An 18,665-nucleotide genomic window follows, 5' to 3' on the forward strand; every position below is an offset into this window, starting at 1 on the left:
AACAACTTTGTTGGTTAAATAAAAGAAACTTGAAGTCAGAATTTACCATATGAATAATTTCAGGCTTGACTGTATATGATATAGAACTGCTTTTGTAATTACTGCTATTTGTACAGTAAGTACAATTGAGCATAAAAAAGCATGGTTATGTTAGAAATCTTGATATGGGTAGATGGTATAATTAAATAAAAGGGACAGTAAAAACTAGATCCATAACCATCGTCATTACTTTAAATCAGGGGTCACCAATCTGGCCCTGGAGGGCCGGTGTCCCTGTACGGTTTAGCTCCAACATGCCTCAACACACCTGCTGGGTGTTTTGAGTATACCTAGACCTTGATTAGCTTGTTCGGGTGTGTTGGGTTAGGGTTAGAGCTAAAATCTGCAGGACACCGGAGATCCATGGACAAGTTTGGTGACGCCTGCTTTACATAAACTATCATATGGATAAAATAAATCAGTCATAATGTGCATTTTTACTCCATTTAACATTTATACAATCAGGGCTTGACATTAACACCTACCAAATGCAGGTAGATTTCCGCTATGGAGGGTAAGACAGCTGCTCCCACTAGCCACTTTGGCTGGTTGAAAATAATTTTTAATTTGTACTTTTCTTAAAAACAGATGGCCCAATATACGTGCAAATGGGATCTCGGGAATCGAGAAGCCGCACGACTGACAAAATTAATTGTGTTTGAGCAAGCAAAGCAGATGCATACCGAATGAGAGGATGATCACTCGCACGCAAAGGTAAAGCGAGGGACTGTTAAAAAGTGTTCCCATTTACTTGTGCAAAGCAACCGTGCCTAAAAGAAGAACAACTGGTGAGATCTCTGTGAAATAGACTGGACAAAAAGTGATGATCGTGCACCCACGGTCCTGCTGCTTTTAAGAGATATATACATCGTTTTGTAAGCAGCAGTGGTCACTGCTTTCATTTGAATTATTCTTTAAACAGATTGTTAACAGACCTAACATTAACTGTGTACATGTCCTTTCATTATCCTTTCATTATTACACGGTATGTTTTTTACCTGCTTTCTTTTGCTTACAGGTGTTTTTGTTAATATGGTTTAATTATCGTTTTTTACAATAACATTGCTTTAATATGAGATTAACTCCCCATTTATGTGTAGTTAACTGCTGATCTGGGACATTTAGCCAGGACAGACTGCTGTGCATGGATTAGATATGCATGACATATTTTTTATTGTCAATTGTTTTTAAAGAAAAGTTTTGTTGAAATAAAATAATAATAATAATAATTCCTTACATTTATATAGCGCTTTTCTGGTCACTCAAAGCGCTTTACACAATGGGGGGAATCACCTCATCCACCACCAGTGTGCAGCATCCACTTGGATGACGCGACGGCAGCCATTTTCCGCCAGACACACAACACACCAGCTGATTGGTAGAGAGGAGACCAAGTGATGATATGCCAATTATGATATGGGGAGGGTTAGGAGGCCATGATTGACAGAGGCCAGTGGAAAGATTTGGCCAGGATGCCAGGGTTAAACACCTACACTTTTCGAAGGACATCCTGGCATTTTTAACGACCACAAAGAGTCGGGACCTCGGTTTTAATGTTTCATCCGAAAGACAGCGGTCACTGTGCAGTATAGAGTCCCCGTCACTATACTGGGGCATTAGGACCCACACAGACCACAGGTTGAGTGCCCCCTGCTGGCCTCATTAACACCACTTCCGGCAGCAACCTAGCTTTTCCATGTGGTCTCCCATCCAGGTACTGACCGGGTGCAGCCCTGCTTAGCTTCAGTGGGAAAACAATGCGAGAGCTGCAGCGACTCTGCTGCCAGCTAAAAAGTATGTGTTTACAGATATATTTTGCTTGTTTTGACACATTATTTTAAAATTGTGGCTAAGAATTAATAATTTATTTATTTTTAGTGTTGTCAGAGATAAATTTGGTAAATCCTTTATTTTAAGTTCTGAAAAGTCATGTGAAATAAAAATTCATTGCAATGCGACAGCCAATTTGCTCGTGCACATTGAGCAAGCTCACACAAAAAAGTGAATAGAAACACACAAAAACTGAAATGAAAGAGGAGGCATGTGGACATTACACAAAATCTAACTTAAGTAATTTTAGCATGCCAAAGTCAAATTTATGAAAATAAAATAAATTTTCCTAACAATAAAAGCGTAGCTAATGTAAATGGCGAGTGGCTAGTAATGTTGTAAATCTACTAGCCACAGTGGCTGGGGATCAAAAAAAGTTAATGTCAAGCCCGGTATACAATATACAAAAATAACCACAACTAAAACTGAAATAACTCTGAATAAATTATATAGACTTAAAAAATATTTAAATATAATTAAAATGACAAAAACTAAAGCCAGAATTAAAATTTAACTGAAGATAAAGATTTTTTTATGTGAGATATCAATATACGTTTAGCTTGTATCCAAAGCAGCATTTCTTATTTAGTATAAAATAACACATTACAAATATTAAATATAATTATTACAATAAAAACTATTCATTATAATATTAAAACTTAAATGAACAATTGTTGTTTTCAAAGTCCTTCAATTAATAAAAAACTATTAGTGTACACTGATGAATTACACTGGTTTAGTTAAGATGCTCTGTCACATGTCACCATACTTCCTTGGTAAAATATAAACAGTTAGAGTAGAAGCCATTTTTGGGTCTTACTTGCAGATTGGAAAGCTGTGTGAAAGCCTTTTCACAGCCTGGTTGGAGACATTTATACGGTCGATCACCTGTGTGGATCCTAAACACATGAGCACATGTGTGACCAACAATAATACAATCAGAATTTCATAGTTTGCTGACTTAAAATAAAAGCACAAAGACTACTTTTACTCTTAAGCATTTGCATTATGAAATGCACAAATTTTGTTACAGTTTCACCTGGCGTACACACTACATTAGAGTTTTAGACCCTCAAAAATTGCAATTTTGGAAACACTAAAATGTTTTCGTTTGAACACTCCAGACAGACCAAAATGCAGACTTTTTGGAGAACTATTTTTCAAAATAATTGAGCCATTAGAATGAAACACAAGCACAAAGGTTTTGTTTACACTTAAGGGGGAAATGAAGCACTCAGTCAAGTTCTTGATGGCATTCATGTACACTCAACTTGTAAATACAATTTATCTGACATTAACCTATAACTTAAACCTTATAGTTGCTGTGAAATTAAAAAGAATCAGTATGTTGATCTTAAAGATATCTATAATCTGGGGCCCTATCATATACCCGGCGCAATGTGGCGCATGGCGCGGCGCAATACTTGTTTGCTAGTTTCAGCTTGGCGCAAGAGTTGTTTTGAGGCGTTGCTCTACGCTGTTTAAATAGCAAATGCATTATCGCTCATATGTGCGTCCATAGGCGTTCTGGTCTAAAAAGGAAGGCGTTCTGAGGCGCACTGCCGGCGCGTTGCTATTTTGAGAAACTAAAATAGATTTTTCATTAGACCAAAACAAACCCGGTCTAAGCTCCGGCGCAATGCTCAGTTTTTCCACTTAAGACTTACTTTATGTCCTGTAAATAGCGAATGCGCTATGGCGCGACGCAGCTGGCTCTTAAAGGTAATGGAAGATGAGACTCTGATTGGTTTATTCCCAAAACACACCTATAACTCATTAAGAAAATAAACTTAACCCTTTTAGACCATGCGCCACGGCGCAAAGCGGATTTTCCCGTCCTTAAATTAGCAAAAACGCGTTCTGACACGCCCTGAAAGCGTTTGCGCCCTGCGTTTTGCGCTCTGCGCATGGACCGTCAAAATAGAGCCCGTAGTGTGCAAAACAGTGACAAAATTCATATATAGAAGATTTAAACATTCAGCACTTGCAGTTTGTCACTTACAACTAAATAACCTCAATTTAATTTGTCATCAAACTTCTGCTATTCAACTATTCAAACTATTCAAATGCTCTCTAGTATCTGACATGACGCTTCTCATTTGCTTTTTAGGGCCGGCTCACACTGTTCGATTTTTTCTTATAATGCTGAACGATTGTAGCATGTCAGACTGCATGAACATGACTCCCATTCCACACTGTAAGATCTCAGCTGTCATAAAGTCTGACTAATTGACAATGAGGATGCGCTAAACACAGAAGAAAATGCCACCGGAGTTTGACGTCATCCACCCGTAACACTTTCACTATCTTGCGTTCTGAAATGATTCCTCACAGCAAACGTAAACAATCTGTAACGGCTATTTTGCACACGGCGTGTCTCACTAATAAAACCAAGACGAAAAAACAGTTTTGACATTTCCCCGTGCTCATTTGACTTGTCAAAAGGATTGCGTCATCAGATTCTGCACTCCTATTAGTTCTTGGATTGATGCTCTTCGCAGCTGTTGTCACACTGCAGGAAAGTGCCTGAAATCTTCTGACACTGCCAGAACTTTATCGGTGGAAAAATCTGATCGCAACGGGCACTAAGCGGCTGTCTGTGAACATGTCCAACCATCTAAGATGACAAAATCGTGGTTGAAATCTCACAGTGTGAGCAGAGCTTTAGTTGATGCGCTTGAGCTCAACCACTTTCACTGGCAGAGCTGTTATAAAACAAAACACTATTGACTGCCTCCACTATATGTCTGGCCCTGTCGTCATGTTTCAGTTGATATTATGCCAAAGATAATAAAAGCACATTTCAGAACACTTCACGGGACCTTTAAATTAGTACCTGGTGTGCTGCTGTAGGTGTGAGAGCTGGCGGAAGGATTTCTCGCAGTAGGAGCAGTGATACGGCTTGACGCCCAGGTGGATGCGCAGGTGTTGCGCCAGGTACGAGGCATTGGCGAAGGTCTTGGTGCAGTGAGGGCACTTGTGTGGCTTTGCTTCTGTGTGGGACTTAGAGTGAATCTGCATGTCTGACTTGGAGAAGAACGTCAGCGGACACACTTTACATCTGCAGGAGGGAAAGCAAATTTAGAAACTATATAATAGCATTAATGGAATGATTATATCATGTTTATAAAAGCTAAATAAAAAAAGAGTGCTGTATGGCAGCAGTGAGAAGATTGTAAATAAAAAAGGGGTGTTGTAGGGATGTTGCCAGAGTGGCTTTTTGGTTTCTTTTCTTGTGCATCCCAGCCACAAGTAGTAGTCATCGAACTTCACAATTTGTAATGTTGCAGTGTGTATTTGAACAATGATAGTTGGTTTCTTTACTGGAAAGCTCAGATTTGATCATAATTTGTTTTGTTTACAGAGTTTGAAGTTTACTGTATGGTTATTATTCACACCTTAAAGTTTGCTTTGATTGTTTACACTTTATCATTGCACACACTTTGTAACATTTTGGCTGTGTCCGAAACCACCTACTACTCAGTAGTACTAGGCCATTAGTAAAGTACATTCTATACTGTATAAATATGAGCAGTATGAATGGAATTCGGACGTACTACATCCGCCATTGTGTCATGGTCAGTTGCGTTGCTTTACTCTCGTTCATAAATTAACTCATGGGGCATCATGGGATAGCGGAGCTTGCATGGGATGTGCACTTCAGAATCTCGGCAGAAGTAGTTGGTCATACTGAATTTTGAATTCTATGAATTCGGACATACTTCTCGGCTCGCATACTGATTTTAGCGTCCTATATAGTTGGGAAGTATGCAGTTTCGGATGCAGCCAGTATTTATCAAGATTAAAAGTCTCTTAATACTTATGTTTATTTTATTATAAGAGATCAGATATTTTGTTTAAATATTTAGTTTTTTGAATATTAAAACTACATGCACTATAAGTAATGTTGGTAAATTAAAATTAAGTGGTTAAAAATCTGATATACCTAAATAGATTATGAGCCTGTGTGAATTGTAGCCTTAGTTTCCTGTTCTTAGTTGACAGGAGTGGCACCCCGGATGGTCTTCTGCTGCTGTAGCCCATCTCCCTCAAGGTTGGACGTGTTGTGCATTCAGAGATGCTCTTCTGCAGACCTCGGTTTTAACGAGTGGTTATTTGAGTTACTGTTGCCTTTCTATGGGCTGGAACCAGTCTGGCCATTCTCCTCTGACCTCTGGCATTAACAAGGCATTTGCGCCACAGATCTGCCGCTCACTGGATATTTTCTCTTTTTCAGACCATTCTCTATAAACCCTAGAGATGGTTGTGCATGAAAATCCCAGTAGATCAGCAGTTTCTGAAATACTCAGAGCAGCCCGTTTGGCACCAACAACCATGCCGCATTCAAAGTCACCTAAATCTCCTTTCTTCCTCATTCTGATGCTTGGTTTAAACTGAAGCAGATCGTCCTGACCATGTCTACATTCCATAATGTAACCGAGTTGCTGCCATATGATTGGCTGATTAGAAATTTGAGTTAATGAGCACTTGGACAGGTGTACCTAATAAAGTAGCCAGTGAGTGTATATTGCAATATGGCAGCTAAACTGGAGGAGAGAATCTTTACACCAGTATTTAAACACCAATCATCATGTTGTAATTTCCTTAACTTACCTGTAGGTTTTGCCCTCTTTGGCAGTGATAACAGCTGACTGTTCAGCTCCAGAGGCCAGTATTGGATAAGGAACTACTAATAGTGGTCCAGATGTGTTTTCTGCCTTGATCTTTTTGCGTCCTCGTCCTATGCTCTTCATTGGTGGCCCCATCAGAGCTCCACTGTTTTTCAGAGCCTCCATCCCCGGGCCTCCGGTCAGTCCTGAGAGGAGGTTTGCAGTGGGAATGCCCTGACGGGACTGACCACCGATTGTCGGAGAGGTCGGGGTGCTCGGCGTCACACTCTCCGATGTGTTGTGATTGGCATTTCGAGAAGATGCTAGTGACAGGCCTGAAAATAACAGATAGTAGCTGTGATTGGCAAGAAAGTTTTAGAAGCCGTTCACACAGAAAGTGTTTTTCCTTTGCAATCAATGCACAACTTTTCTATTGTTTTTCAATGTAAACCATACCTGTCAAGATTGGGATGTAAAAATCCCCCAACCCCTCTCCCCAAATAACTATTCCCCAAATTATAGTTCCCCTGGTGATTTCCAAAAATCTATTTATTTTTATTAAACAATAAGAATTACCATATTTTATCCATAACCTACTGTAGAGGAAAAATATACATTATAGTAACTATATACTTTATAGTCACTATAGTAGCTTATACTGTTGTTACTAGTTCCATTGGATTGCAACCCCTGGGGTAATTACATTATTTTAAAGACACAGCAATAGGGTCAGATGCAGCAGACTGATTTTATAACACCAGGTTAAACTTTCTGACACATTTACAGCACTGACATACATTAAAAAAATTAAACAAAGAAAAGACTGGGGTCTATTGGTGTGCGCGCGCCATTGCATGCAAGGTTTCTGTATTTATAACCACCTCAGAAAATATTGAGGGTCGCGAGTCACTGGCATTGTCATTTTGAGGGTCGGAGGCTGGAAAGTTTTGGAACCCCTGCTTTAAATAACAGAGGTGTCACTTTAAAAATGCACAGATCCACAATCAAAGATTTCGACTGCTTTCCTAACTGTTTATGCTCATTTAAGACAAAATTTGTTGTGTTTAAAAGAACCCACTGAGATCGCCATGTTTACATATTATTTTTATTATTATGTGTCCCCTTTCCCTCTGCTTTTAATCATGTGTACAGAATCCATTTGGCAAACAGTGTCTATTTATCACAATGGAGCACGTTTGACACGCACCGTTATATGACTGTTTTGAGGATTGCATAGGAGGGGCAACGGCACCTTTAATGTAAAGGAAGGGAATCCCGCCGTTTTTATATATATTTCAAAGTGTTTTCATGTCTAAGTAAAATAAAAGCTCAGAACAGATTAATTTTTAAGACCAAGGAGCATGCCCTGGTGGTTCAGTAGTGTGGGTTGCGTATAGGGAGGATTGGCTCTTAAATGTGTATTGCCACCCTTCATAGAACGATAAAAAAAACAGGAGAAATACTGGAAAATACCTTTACGAGATGATAGCGGGATAGAAATACGGGAGAATCCCGTGAAAAATGGGAGGGTTGACAGGTATGATGCAAACACACGGTTGACAGATGTGTCTGACCACCATGCTCGCGTATTTTAAAGGGTCACGAAACACCAAAACACATTTTTTGAGCTGTTGACAGTCGTATATGTGCCCCACACTGCTAAAAACACTATTAGGACACCTATATTTCACTAAAAAGTGTAAATTGGTTGTTTTTGCGTTATTTCAAGTAAACTTCCGGTTTGAAACGAATTTTTGAAGCTGCGTCACGGCCATGACATAATAGCGTGTATTCCAGCGTGCAGACTGGACGTCTGTGCCAGAGTGAGTCTTATTATGTCTTACAGTGTGATGCATTAATGCATGAGTAAGGCTTGGTTCAAACCAATCAGCGCGCTCTATTGTGCAACTTCATTAATATTCATTACTGTCACCATGTTTACACGACAGAGACGCCACGTTGTGTTGGCAAAACAAGCATGAAGTGTTGCTTTTATCGTTTGCTGCAGTGAAGTTTTGTTTTCATTTTCTCTCTGTGAGAGCTCTTCTGGAGTCACGTGTGTATTAACAGTGTACCCGATGCTCGACAACAATAACTTACGTGTCTAAGGAGGATTATTGTTTACCTGAGAGCTGTTCTCATCTGCAAACGCTGAGATCCGGATTCGCGTGTAGTATTCTCTTCATAAAGACGCGGCTCTAGTTGCTGGGGATTGTCCTGTCTCTACAGATTTGGTAAGTGAGCGAGCAGTGCTCTTTGTTTATTCAGTTTGTTCGTATCCAACTAAGTTAACTATTGCACCGAGTGTAAACATGTTAGCACCACAACCAAACTTTAACCTCGTGTAGGGTTTTTACCGCATTTTGTGACCGGAATAACACACGCGGCTTTCTGACGCTACCTGCCGTGTGCATCTAAGTTTCCGGGAAATACTGAGGTCTTTTTTCTCTCATTCACCGTGCGGTATCAAACATTGCATGAAAAATACACGCTTAGAGCAGATCCTCGAATCAAATATCTCGTTTGTCGCGAGGGGCATGAATGAATTCCCTGAATGAAAGAGCCAAACTGCAGTTAAAGTCCAACATTTATTAATTTGCCAAATAATTCGACTACAGATGCCCATGTAGGTTAAACACCATCACTTTCTCCTGTGTGTGTATTTTGACTCTGAAACTCGCGCGTGCCCAAATAGACACTGCCACACCCTCCCACTTTAGTTCCTCCGACACTCCCCCCTAAACAGAGCTGGACACGCCCACTTTTCTGACTTTTTCCAAAGTAGAGGTGTGAAAACACCCTGCTGAAACGAGGGGGTTTCATGGCCCTTTAAAGTGACGTTTTTTGACGTATCAATTTAAAAGATCTTCAACTTTTACACGCAGGTCAGCTCATCACTGTTACTTCCATAGGAGTCGACCAATCAGAAGAGCTTGAAGATGGGGCAATCATCTTTTCAATCACCTTTTCAAAAGATTTGGATTAAACCATTAGTTCATATGAAATCTTTAAGATCTACTACGTTTTATCTACTTGGAAATTCAGTATGCATATCATCAAATATCTTTACGTGTGTGTGAGATTAACTAAACTCAACTGTCCCTTTAATAGCACAAAAGCAAAAACCAAACAAAAGCATAACAATAATTTACATGCAAGACACACACCTGATAGATGATTCGCTCTTGATGGCTGGTCGATGATTTGCCGCAAATGCCAGTCTTCCCACAATCCTCTTGCTTTAATGGCCGTCTTGTCGTCTAGATTTAAGTTGACATCTCCCAGAATCCGACCTTTGCACAGTAGACATATTTCAATATTTAATAATACAGTACACTGTGATAATGACCATGCATGATATTGTTATCATGGGCAGTTTAAATTCTGACAATAATTTTAATTTAAACTTTTAGAAACAAATGTGAAGAATTCAGATTGTTGTTCTTTACATGCAAGAAGACTTTATAGGCAATTTATTTCCACATACAACATGCCCAAGATTTTGACTCAAAATATTCAGATAGTTTATTTTGTATATTTATTTAGATTTTGCAGTTTTGTTCGATGTCTGAGGAAATTTAAGACCTCATTCACACTACGAGTGACACGCAGCAACACATTGTCAACCACTGTCCACATGTCTGGATGCGTCTATCAACATGATAAAGTTTAGAACCTTTTAACTTTATGCAAATGAAGAGTGAATTTTGCAAACGACAGCCAATAGGAGCATTAGTAAAGCTCACCTGACCTTCTCTCAGCCCCGGTCGGTTAATAAACAGCCACATTGACAGAGAACTTGTGTTTTTTTTTTTTTTCATCTATGCAATATTATCAGTAGGCCATATGTCCAACAAGTTATTTATATTACATTTACATAGTTTTTCCCCTGTAAATACACTGAAAAAGTGTTGCATGCAGAACTGTTGCAAACAACTTGTGTTGAATTTAAAGAAACAAATTAAATTTAATAATGTTTTTAGTTTGAACTTAATTTGTTTGTTTAAATTCAGCCCAAATAAATAGTTTACAACCACTTAACCTAAAAAAAATTTAGTAAATCCAAGGAATCATCTTTGAATATTTTTTTTCAGTGTAAGGCTGATAGTACACCTGTACATTTCAAAGATCGTTACATTTCACAATTCCTAATACTGAAGCAGAATGGGACAAACTAACAGGGATAATGGGAGAAATCACTACAGGAATATAAACATCGCTGTGCCGTGCACACTACATGACTTTATTTTGTCTCTTTTAATCGCTGTGGTGTACGTGACACTCCGCAAATGATTCACAAGAGGGGGGGGGGGGTCACACACTACATGATCTGACAACAACTCGTTCTCCAACAGCTCAGTCAAGCTACCGAACCACAGCCAATGAAATTTTGAGGGAGGAGCAGTCAGAAAAAGCTGAACACCATTGGCTGCTTGTGTGCTGATTACATCACTGACAGCGTTTCAAGCTTTCAAGGGAGCATTTAAAAACATCGTCAATGAGCTGAGCGGATCAATCTCTCATCTGCAAGGCTCAAGTGGAGAGATGCACAGAGAGTAATTTTTGTAATTTAATAACTCTTTGAAATAAAACTGACAAATCTATAATACCCTGACATTTACTAAATATCTATGTATTTTTTTTCTAGCATTTTTATTTTTTAAATGACAAAACATTAAATAACTGAGCATTTCTACCTTTAATTGCCATATAGGTATGGTATGACTGACTGCATGTCTGCTACTTTTCGCTATGACTTCAAATATGCATGCATTTTTTGCCTAGCAACTTCCTGCTAACATAAACATAACTTCTTTTTTTTTTAAAGATTTATTTTTGGCCTTTTTGCCTTTATTAGATAGGACAGTATTTAGACAGGAAGCGAAGTTAGAGAGAGAGAGAGAGAGAGAGAGAGAGGGGGTAGGGAAATTTCCTCGAGCCGGGATTCGAACCCGGGACACCCTGACGTGCTACTGCACCATATGTCGACGCACTAACCACTAGGCTATTGCAACCACTAAACATAACTTTTTGATAGCAAAAACATAAATTTACCCCAGATTTAACTTTCAAAACAGCATATTCTGTGCTGCAAAATACCTCCTGTTTGAAATTAAAAAATGAAAGCCCTGACCTTTGCTGTATTTATCATTATTTTAGGCTGCATTATAAAAAAAGTAATAATATGATGACAGACATTCAAAGCTTAATTTTAATATCTCAATAAAAGTTTTGAATGTAAATATGACGTGACAATATGACATCTTATATGAGAGCAGTCAAAATGACCAGTATGGTCCGACTGCTCTGGAATATTCAGCATGCTAGATATTGGATTTCCGTCTGTGCGGTTTCGGCGATGCATCAGCCAGCCTCTTTGTTGTGTTGTTCAGTAGTTCACACATAAAGACTGCTGAGCGCCGTGCACCCACAGATTTTTTTCCCAATCACAGCACGATTTGTCGACGAGCTCGTTAACTTCCAAATCCGGCTAAAACACCTTTGGGGTGAACTAGACTTTAGGTGCTAACCTTAAGATGGCTACACAACAGCACGCGTTCTCTTCAAAATGGAATAGACATCAATAAATGAAGTGCATCCCATGCTGCAGAAGTCATATTACAGCACATGCTTTTACAAATTTTTATGTAAAACTGAAATTATATTGTAATTACATTACAACACCCACACTGAAAAGAAAATATTGAAAATTGAAAATAGTCACATAAACTCACCGGAAGTTTATCAGTAGTTAAATAACACTAGCTGTGCTTATAGCCAGGGCTTGACATTAAAGAGCCCATATTATACATGAAATAGGGTCATATCTTGGTTGTAAGGGTCTCCAACAACAGTCTAATATGCATGCAAGGTCAAAAAACACTTTCATGGTCTTATAATCTGCATTTATTTTTAGCTAATTATCCCAGCGACTCCTGTATGAATCGTCCAGTGATTCATTTGTTCCCAAACCCCTCCTTAGCGCGGAGCTAATCTGCGCTGATTGGACCGATGACAGTCTGTCGCGATTGGTCGACTGCCTTCAGTCAGAGAGGGAAATGGCCAATAGCTAATCAGCAATTTAAAAAGTAATCACAGTTCATACACGCTCGATAGTGTAGGCGTGAATTTTAGCTGCCACACTATGGCGAGTGGATAGTGCCACGGATAACCGAACGAAGGAGACAGTCGTGTACTCGCCATACCACACACACACAAAAACACACACACACCTCCGGATGACAACGCTCCCGCTTCCGCCCGCACCCGCCAGGTTTTAGCCTGAGAACCCGCTCCGTTTTCTGCCCGCCGCGCCCGGTCCCGCTAGAGCGGAGAACACAACCAAAAATCACCCAGTATACAGTCCAGACAGCCAAGCTGTCTGTATAGACACATACACACAGCACACAGAGCTCGTTCGTTCGTTCGTTCGCTCTCTCTCGCTCTCTCTCATACGCTCTCTCATACCAAGCAGACTCTCTCTTTCTAATTCGCATAGCAATATCCGTGATATTGCTAGACAGCCCGCTCCCGTCCCAAATTAAACCCGTTACTGACCGCTCCCGCGATTTATTCGGAAATTTATTCCCGCGGCTGTCCCCGCGCCAGATTTCTGCGGCGCGGGAATAAATTTCCGAATAAATCGCGGGAGCAGAACTCTAGCACGGAGCTCCATAAACAAACAGCACGCGTCGCGTTTTTAACGTGACTTTGCACGCGATAAGAGAATATAGCCAGTTAACCTGATACAGTACACGCGGTTACAAGTAACAAATCACAACTAAATACATTTGCAAGCTAGAGTCAACGAGGCAACAACTTTAACCGCACGTACTTACACTTGAGAAATGGAAGAAACCCATCCTGACGTCCATCAGTTACTCTTTACTGATCCTTCCTTTAACAAACTCAGATGAAGTATTCTTTGTAGCATGTAGCTTCCAGAAGTTTCCAACTGCTTGGTTATAATGCTGAGGTTTCATCTTTGGGTAGAGACTCAATATATCCATCAGCAGTGTGACTTCAATCAACCGGCATGTTTGTGTGTGTGTGTGTGTTTGTGGGTGTGTGTGTGTCTGGGTTTCTGCGTCAGAGGGTGGGGCCTCAGGTTTGAAATCTCCCGGGTTTGCGCGTGCACGTGAATAACTTGGTTTCGTTCGTACGTCATGGCGAAACACCTAATGAGTCGGTATCAAGGCGACTCGTTCGAAGCACTATGAGTCGACTCTTTTATAGATGAATCAACAGTTTTAAACACTGTATTCTTACAGATTTAAGCCTTAGCTGGATACTTCACTTCACTTAGAGCTGTGTTACACACTACATGGAGGGGAATTTTCAAAAACCCATAATATGGGCTCTTTAACACTTGCCAAATGCGGTAGATTTCAGCGGTGGTGGGTAAGACAGACACTCCTACTAGCCACTTTGGCTGGTTGAAAATAACTTTTCTTGGATAATAATTCTTAAAAGCAGGGTTCTACAATAAGAATGGTCCAATATGCATGCAAAGGCGATCTTAAAATTGAACAGCAACACGATGACAAAAGTAACTGCGTTTGCGCGAGCAATAGAAAACAGGTAAATGCAGAATGAGAGGATGATCACTTTCGCTAACAGCTGAGGCGATGCGCGCGACTGCTTAAAACACCCACACGCTCCCGTTTCTTTGCGTGAAGCAACTGTGTCTACAAACACAACTGATGCGATCGGTTCTCTTTCAAATAGACTAGACAAAATGTGATGAACATGCACCCTCAGTCTTGCTGCTTTCAAGAGCTCCAGATTTGTCTTTTTGTGAGCAGCACTGGTTGCTTTTGCTTTACCCATTCTTTGAACAGATTATTCACAGGTCTAACATTAACCGTGTGTGTGATTATCCTTTCATTATCACACGGTATGTTTTTCACCTGCTTTCTTCTGCTTTAATATGGTTTAATTATCATTTTTTACAATAACATTGCTTTAATGGGAGATTAACTCCCCATTTACGTGTAGTTAACTGGTGATCTGGGACCTTTAGCCAGGACACATGTCTGTGCATATGTTTTGTTAAATAAAAAGTATAGTATCCAGCTTTATTTTGCTTGTTTTGACACATTTAAAATTTGTAGCTAAGAAATAAGTAACCGTTTATGTTTGGTGTGGTCAGAGATAAATTTGGTAAATCCTTCATTTTGAGCTCTGAAAATTATGTGAAATAAAAACTCTTCAAGTGTCAGAATGCTGTGGGACTGCTGTACTGGAGTTATTAATAGGGAATATAGATAGTGTAATTTAGTGTTTTTTTTTGCGTTTTTTTTTAAGCATGACGGTAAAACACGAACCTGGTTATGAATATATTAAAACATAAAATGTGTTTGTATGTTGTAAAAATTCGTAATAATGACAAAAAAAATACTAATTTGTGGATCTTACTTCCGGGTTCAGCAATACTGCCGCTGTGTTTGGTGTTTTCCGGGAAATTTTCTCACCCCTTGGTTTCAAGTGTGGTTCTGAAAAATCTTTGTTCGAAGGGCTAATCACCCCTTCCCCTTAGCTGTACGCCTTTAAGCTGAAGAGAATTGGGACACCCCTACCCCTTGGCGTGCATGCGCAAAACGAGGGGTAGGGGTAAAGGCTGATTTATACTTCTGCGTCAAACGCCAGCGTATGCTACGGCGCTAACGCATAGCCCTTCGTCGTGGCTGTCGGCGTCGCTGATGTGCACCTCTCAAAAAATGTAACTACACCTCGCAACGACGCATAGCGCAAGCTCTGTGATTGGTCGGCTTGGGGGCGCAACGACGCGTAGCGCAAGCTTTGTGATTGGTCGACTTGGGGGCGCAACGACGCGTAGCGCAAGCTCTGTGATTGGTCGGCTTGGGGGCGCAACGACGCGTAGTGCAAGCTCTGTGATTGGTCGGCTTGGGGGTGCAACGACGCGTAGCGCAAGCTCTGTGATTGGTCGGCTTGGTAGTGCTTACGAGTCTGGGTGGGACCGAGAGCCGCGTGACTGGTGCGAGCCTGATGGAGCGATTGTTTACAAGTGTGGAGTCCCGTGAAAGAGCTCCAGATGGAAAGTTTTGTTTTGTGTTTACCTCATAGTTAAAGTTGCTGCACGTCCGCCGGTTCCTGCCTCAAAATGAGCGAGTTTGAGCCACTTGTACATCCAGGAAGTGTTCAGGAAAACAAAACAGCAGCGAAGAAACTCGACACAGAGGAACATTTACACCTCACTGCCAACTAGCGTTTCGGAAGTGTTAATGCAGACCAACAGAGACAGCTCGCAGAAGTACAAATGCACAGCTACGCGCGTTGCATGCGCCGTGGGTTACGCCGGTCACTTGACGCAGAAGTATAAACCTGGCTTAAGGGCTAAGGGGTAGAATTGGGATTGGGCCAAAAGGTGAAATGAATGAGGAGGCATGTGGAGATAATGCAAAATCTAAATCAAGTAACTTTAGCATGTCAAAGTCATATTTATGCATATAAAATATATTTTCCCAACAATAAAAGTGTGGCTAGAGAAAATGGCGAGTGGCTAGTAATGTTGGAAAACTACCAGCCACAGTGGCTGGTGATCAAAAAAGTTAATGTCAAGCCCTACTTATAGCCCATTAGCAGAACAATAAAAACTGCTTGTATGTGTAGTGCACAGTCAGTGATGATGTGCGATTGATGTAGTGGAGGACTGACCTGTGACGCTGCTGGAAGCTGGCCGTGCGTGCAGGGCGATGTCAGGCTGGGATGTCCCGTGAGCATGAAGCCCTGGCATCTGCTGTAGTTTGGGTGTTGATATATTGTGCTGCCCACCTTCTGTGCCCGCTGATGGAACCAGCAAGGGCTGCTGGGAAGGGACTGAAGTGGGCTGCAGGTGTGGAGGTCTGATTTTCTCCGCCATGAGCTGCTCCTTGATCTTGTTGATCAGCACAAGGTTGTCCAACTGGGAGAAACAACAGGAGGAATATGAGAATCCTTCTGTTTCTAGTAACATGACGAGCCTATGGAGTCTGCTGTACACTGATAAAAAGATTCACTGGATTTACCAACCTCATAACCAGCCAATTTTTTTAACATTTTCCAAAAAACACCATGCCCAAATAAAAATGCATGTAGCTTTTTAACCCTAAGGTCTATTTTCACAAATGTGGTCTTGTTTGAAACTAGACACTTAAATGTTTGTTACTTAAGAGTTAAATGACTCAAAAGTTGTATAGCAATATAGTAAAATATGGTTAAATATAGAAAAATATTACTTGCGACTTTGTTTAGTAGATTACACTCATGAAAAAATGGATGTTAATTGAATGGTAATGGTTCAAGGTAAGTGTTTGCAAACAATTTATATGGACTGAATTTAACCAGTTAAACTCTGCTGCTATTTGGGGATTTTCACCTGGATTTTGCCTACCTAAATTTAAAAGCTTCCCAAATCCACATGCAGAGGAGTAAATGCTAAAAATTTGGTATCATTTTAAAGAAAACCCTTTGAATTTTCATAAAACACTATTGAAAGTGTTTAAAATAACTGTATATGTCGTCTGTGTTATAATAAACACCTAAAAAAAGAGGCGCTTTTAGTATTTTTTTTATAAACTCAAATTTGAAAGTGCACCTTTTAGGCTCTGTGTGGTCTAGCGTGCTGTAATTAATTTTGGTGGTTCCTGCACATGTCTGTAATCATAGGAAAATAGAAAAATGTGTCTACCATAATCTATGCAGAAGTTATTGTATTCCAACTGATGAGAGGTGCTGTACAAGCCACAGAGACCGATCCTTGTTTTCATATTTCACTATTCTTTTGTTTGATCAAACATAATTCACTGTGTTTGGACCACGTCAGACATATAAAAGGATTACTTATGCACATCACCTCAAAAACAGAGGAGAATGGCCCTGAAGGGCACAGCATAAGGTAAGAGATGACAGCTGTCTGTGCTATCTGGGGCTGCTTATTGATCATAAATGTATTGTTTGCATTTCTGCGCCACAGAAACACTGTGATTCATTCAACAGTTTGGCATATGAATATAATTCAGTAAAAAGAATGCGAGAACTGTATGAGCACCGGCTAAAGCTTTCATTTCAGCTATAACTTGTACATGTGTCATATGAAAATGAACCAATGTAAAATACCCAGCTTGGGTATCCAAAATACTGTGTATTTAAGTGTAAATAACTTTTATACAGTAGAATAAAAACCAAAGTGATGCATATGTGCATAAAATATAGATTCTACACTTTCAAACGACACCACTTACGGGGGTCTGGTGCAGCGCTAGCCCTTTAAATCTGAAAGCGAAAGTCGATGACATCACCGGGTCCGCAGACAAATAAAGTTAAATATTACTCTATTTAATTTGTTCGTTTAAATTCAGCTCATATAAATTGTTTGCAAACACTTACCTTAAAATGTAGTAAATCCAGTGAATCATTTTTTTTCAGCGTACCGTATTGCATTCATTCATTTTCCTTTGGTTTAGCTCCTTATTCATCAGGGTTTGCCACATTGGAATGAACCGCCAGCTAATCCAATATATGTTTTACACAGTGGATGCCCTTCCAGCTGCAACCCAGTTCTGGGAAACACCCATACACTCTCACATTCACACACATACACTACGGCCAATTTTTGTTTATGCATTTCACTAATAGCGCATGTGTTTGGACTGTGGGACAAACTGGAACACCCGGAGGCAACCCACGCCAACATGGGGAGAACATGCAAACTCCACACAGAAATGCCAACTGACCCAGCCGGGACTCAAACTAGTGAACTTCTTGCTGTGGTGACACGATGGCTCAGTGGTTAGCACTGTGGCCTCACAGCAAGAAGGTCGCTGGTTCGAGCCTTGGCCTTCGTTTCAGATAGTTTTGTATGAACACAATACAGTTTCAGTTAGTTCTAGTTTTATATAAACTCTCGTTTTATTTTTATTTCAGTTAACGACAATTATTTTACATTTTAGTTTTCGTTTTTTCTTACGTTTTCGTTACCTATAATAACCTTGGTGCTAACCCTTGTATGATCAGAATAATTGACCGATCCATTGAATTATTGGAAAAATAATGCACATCCAAGGTCCACTGGTACTGTAACTACCGCTGTGTGCATTATTTTCGAATAATTTAGTCTAATAATTACTTATATATCAGCCCGTCACCAGTTATTCCTTACATAAACCATATGCATAAGTACAATAG

At 40.1% G+C, this 18,665-nt stretch overlaps 1 protein-coding gene and 1 long non-coding RNA gene across 7 annotated transcripts in view; one reads left to right on the top strand and one right to left on the bottom strand.

Moving 5' to 3' along the window:
• znf362a (zinc finger protein 362a) overlaps positions 1-18,665 on the bottom strand; it is a 32,956-nt gene that overhangs the window by 6,153 nt on the left and 8,138 nt on the right. For all 6 annotated transcript variants that reach the window (XM_087272835.1, XM_087272834.1, NM_001077733.1 and 3 more), the window contains 5 exon segments: positions 16,158-16,404; positions 9,647-9,772; positions 6,484-6,814; positions 4,706-4,930; positions 2,690-2,768 (listed from right to left, as the gene is read on the bottom strand). In XM_087272835.1, the coding sequence (XP_087128961.1) occupies positions 2,690-2,768; positions 4,706-4,930; positions 6,484-6,814; positions 9,647-9,772; positions 16,158-16,404 (1,008 nt within the window).
• On the top strand, positions 10,031-17,034 carry LOC147841888 (uncharacterized). The gene is made up of 2 exons (XR_015503062.1): positions 10,031-10,610; positions 15,364-17,034. It is a non-coding gene; the product is annotated as an uncharacterized LOC147841888 (long non-coding RNA).

Source organism: Danio rerio, chromosome 11, assembly GCF_052040795.2.
Source record: "Danio rerio strain M-AB ecotype USA chromosome 11, GRCz13ab, whole genome shotgun sequence".
NCBI lineage: Eukaryota > Metazoa > Chordata > Actinopteri > Cypriniformes > Danionidae > Danio > Danio rerio.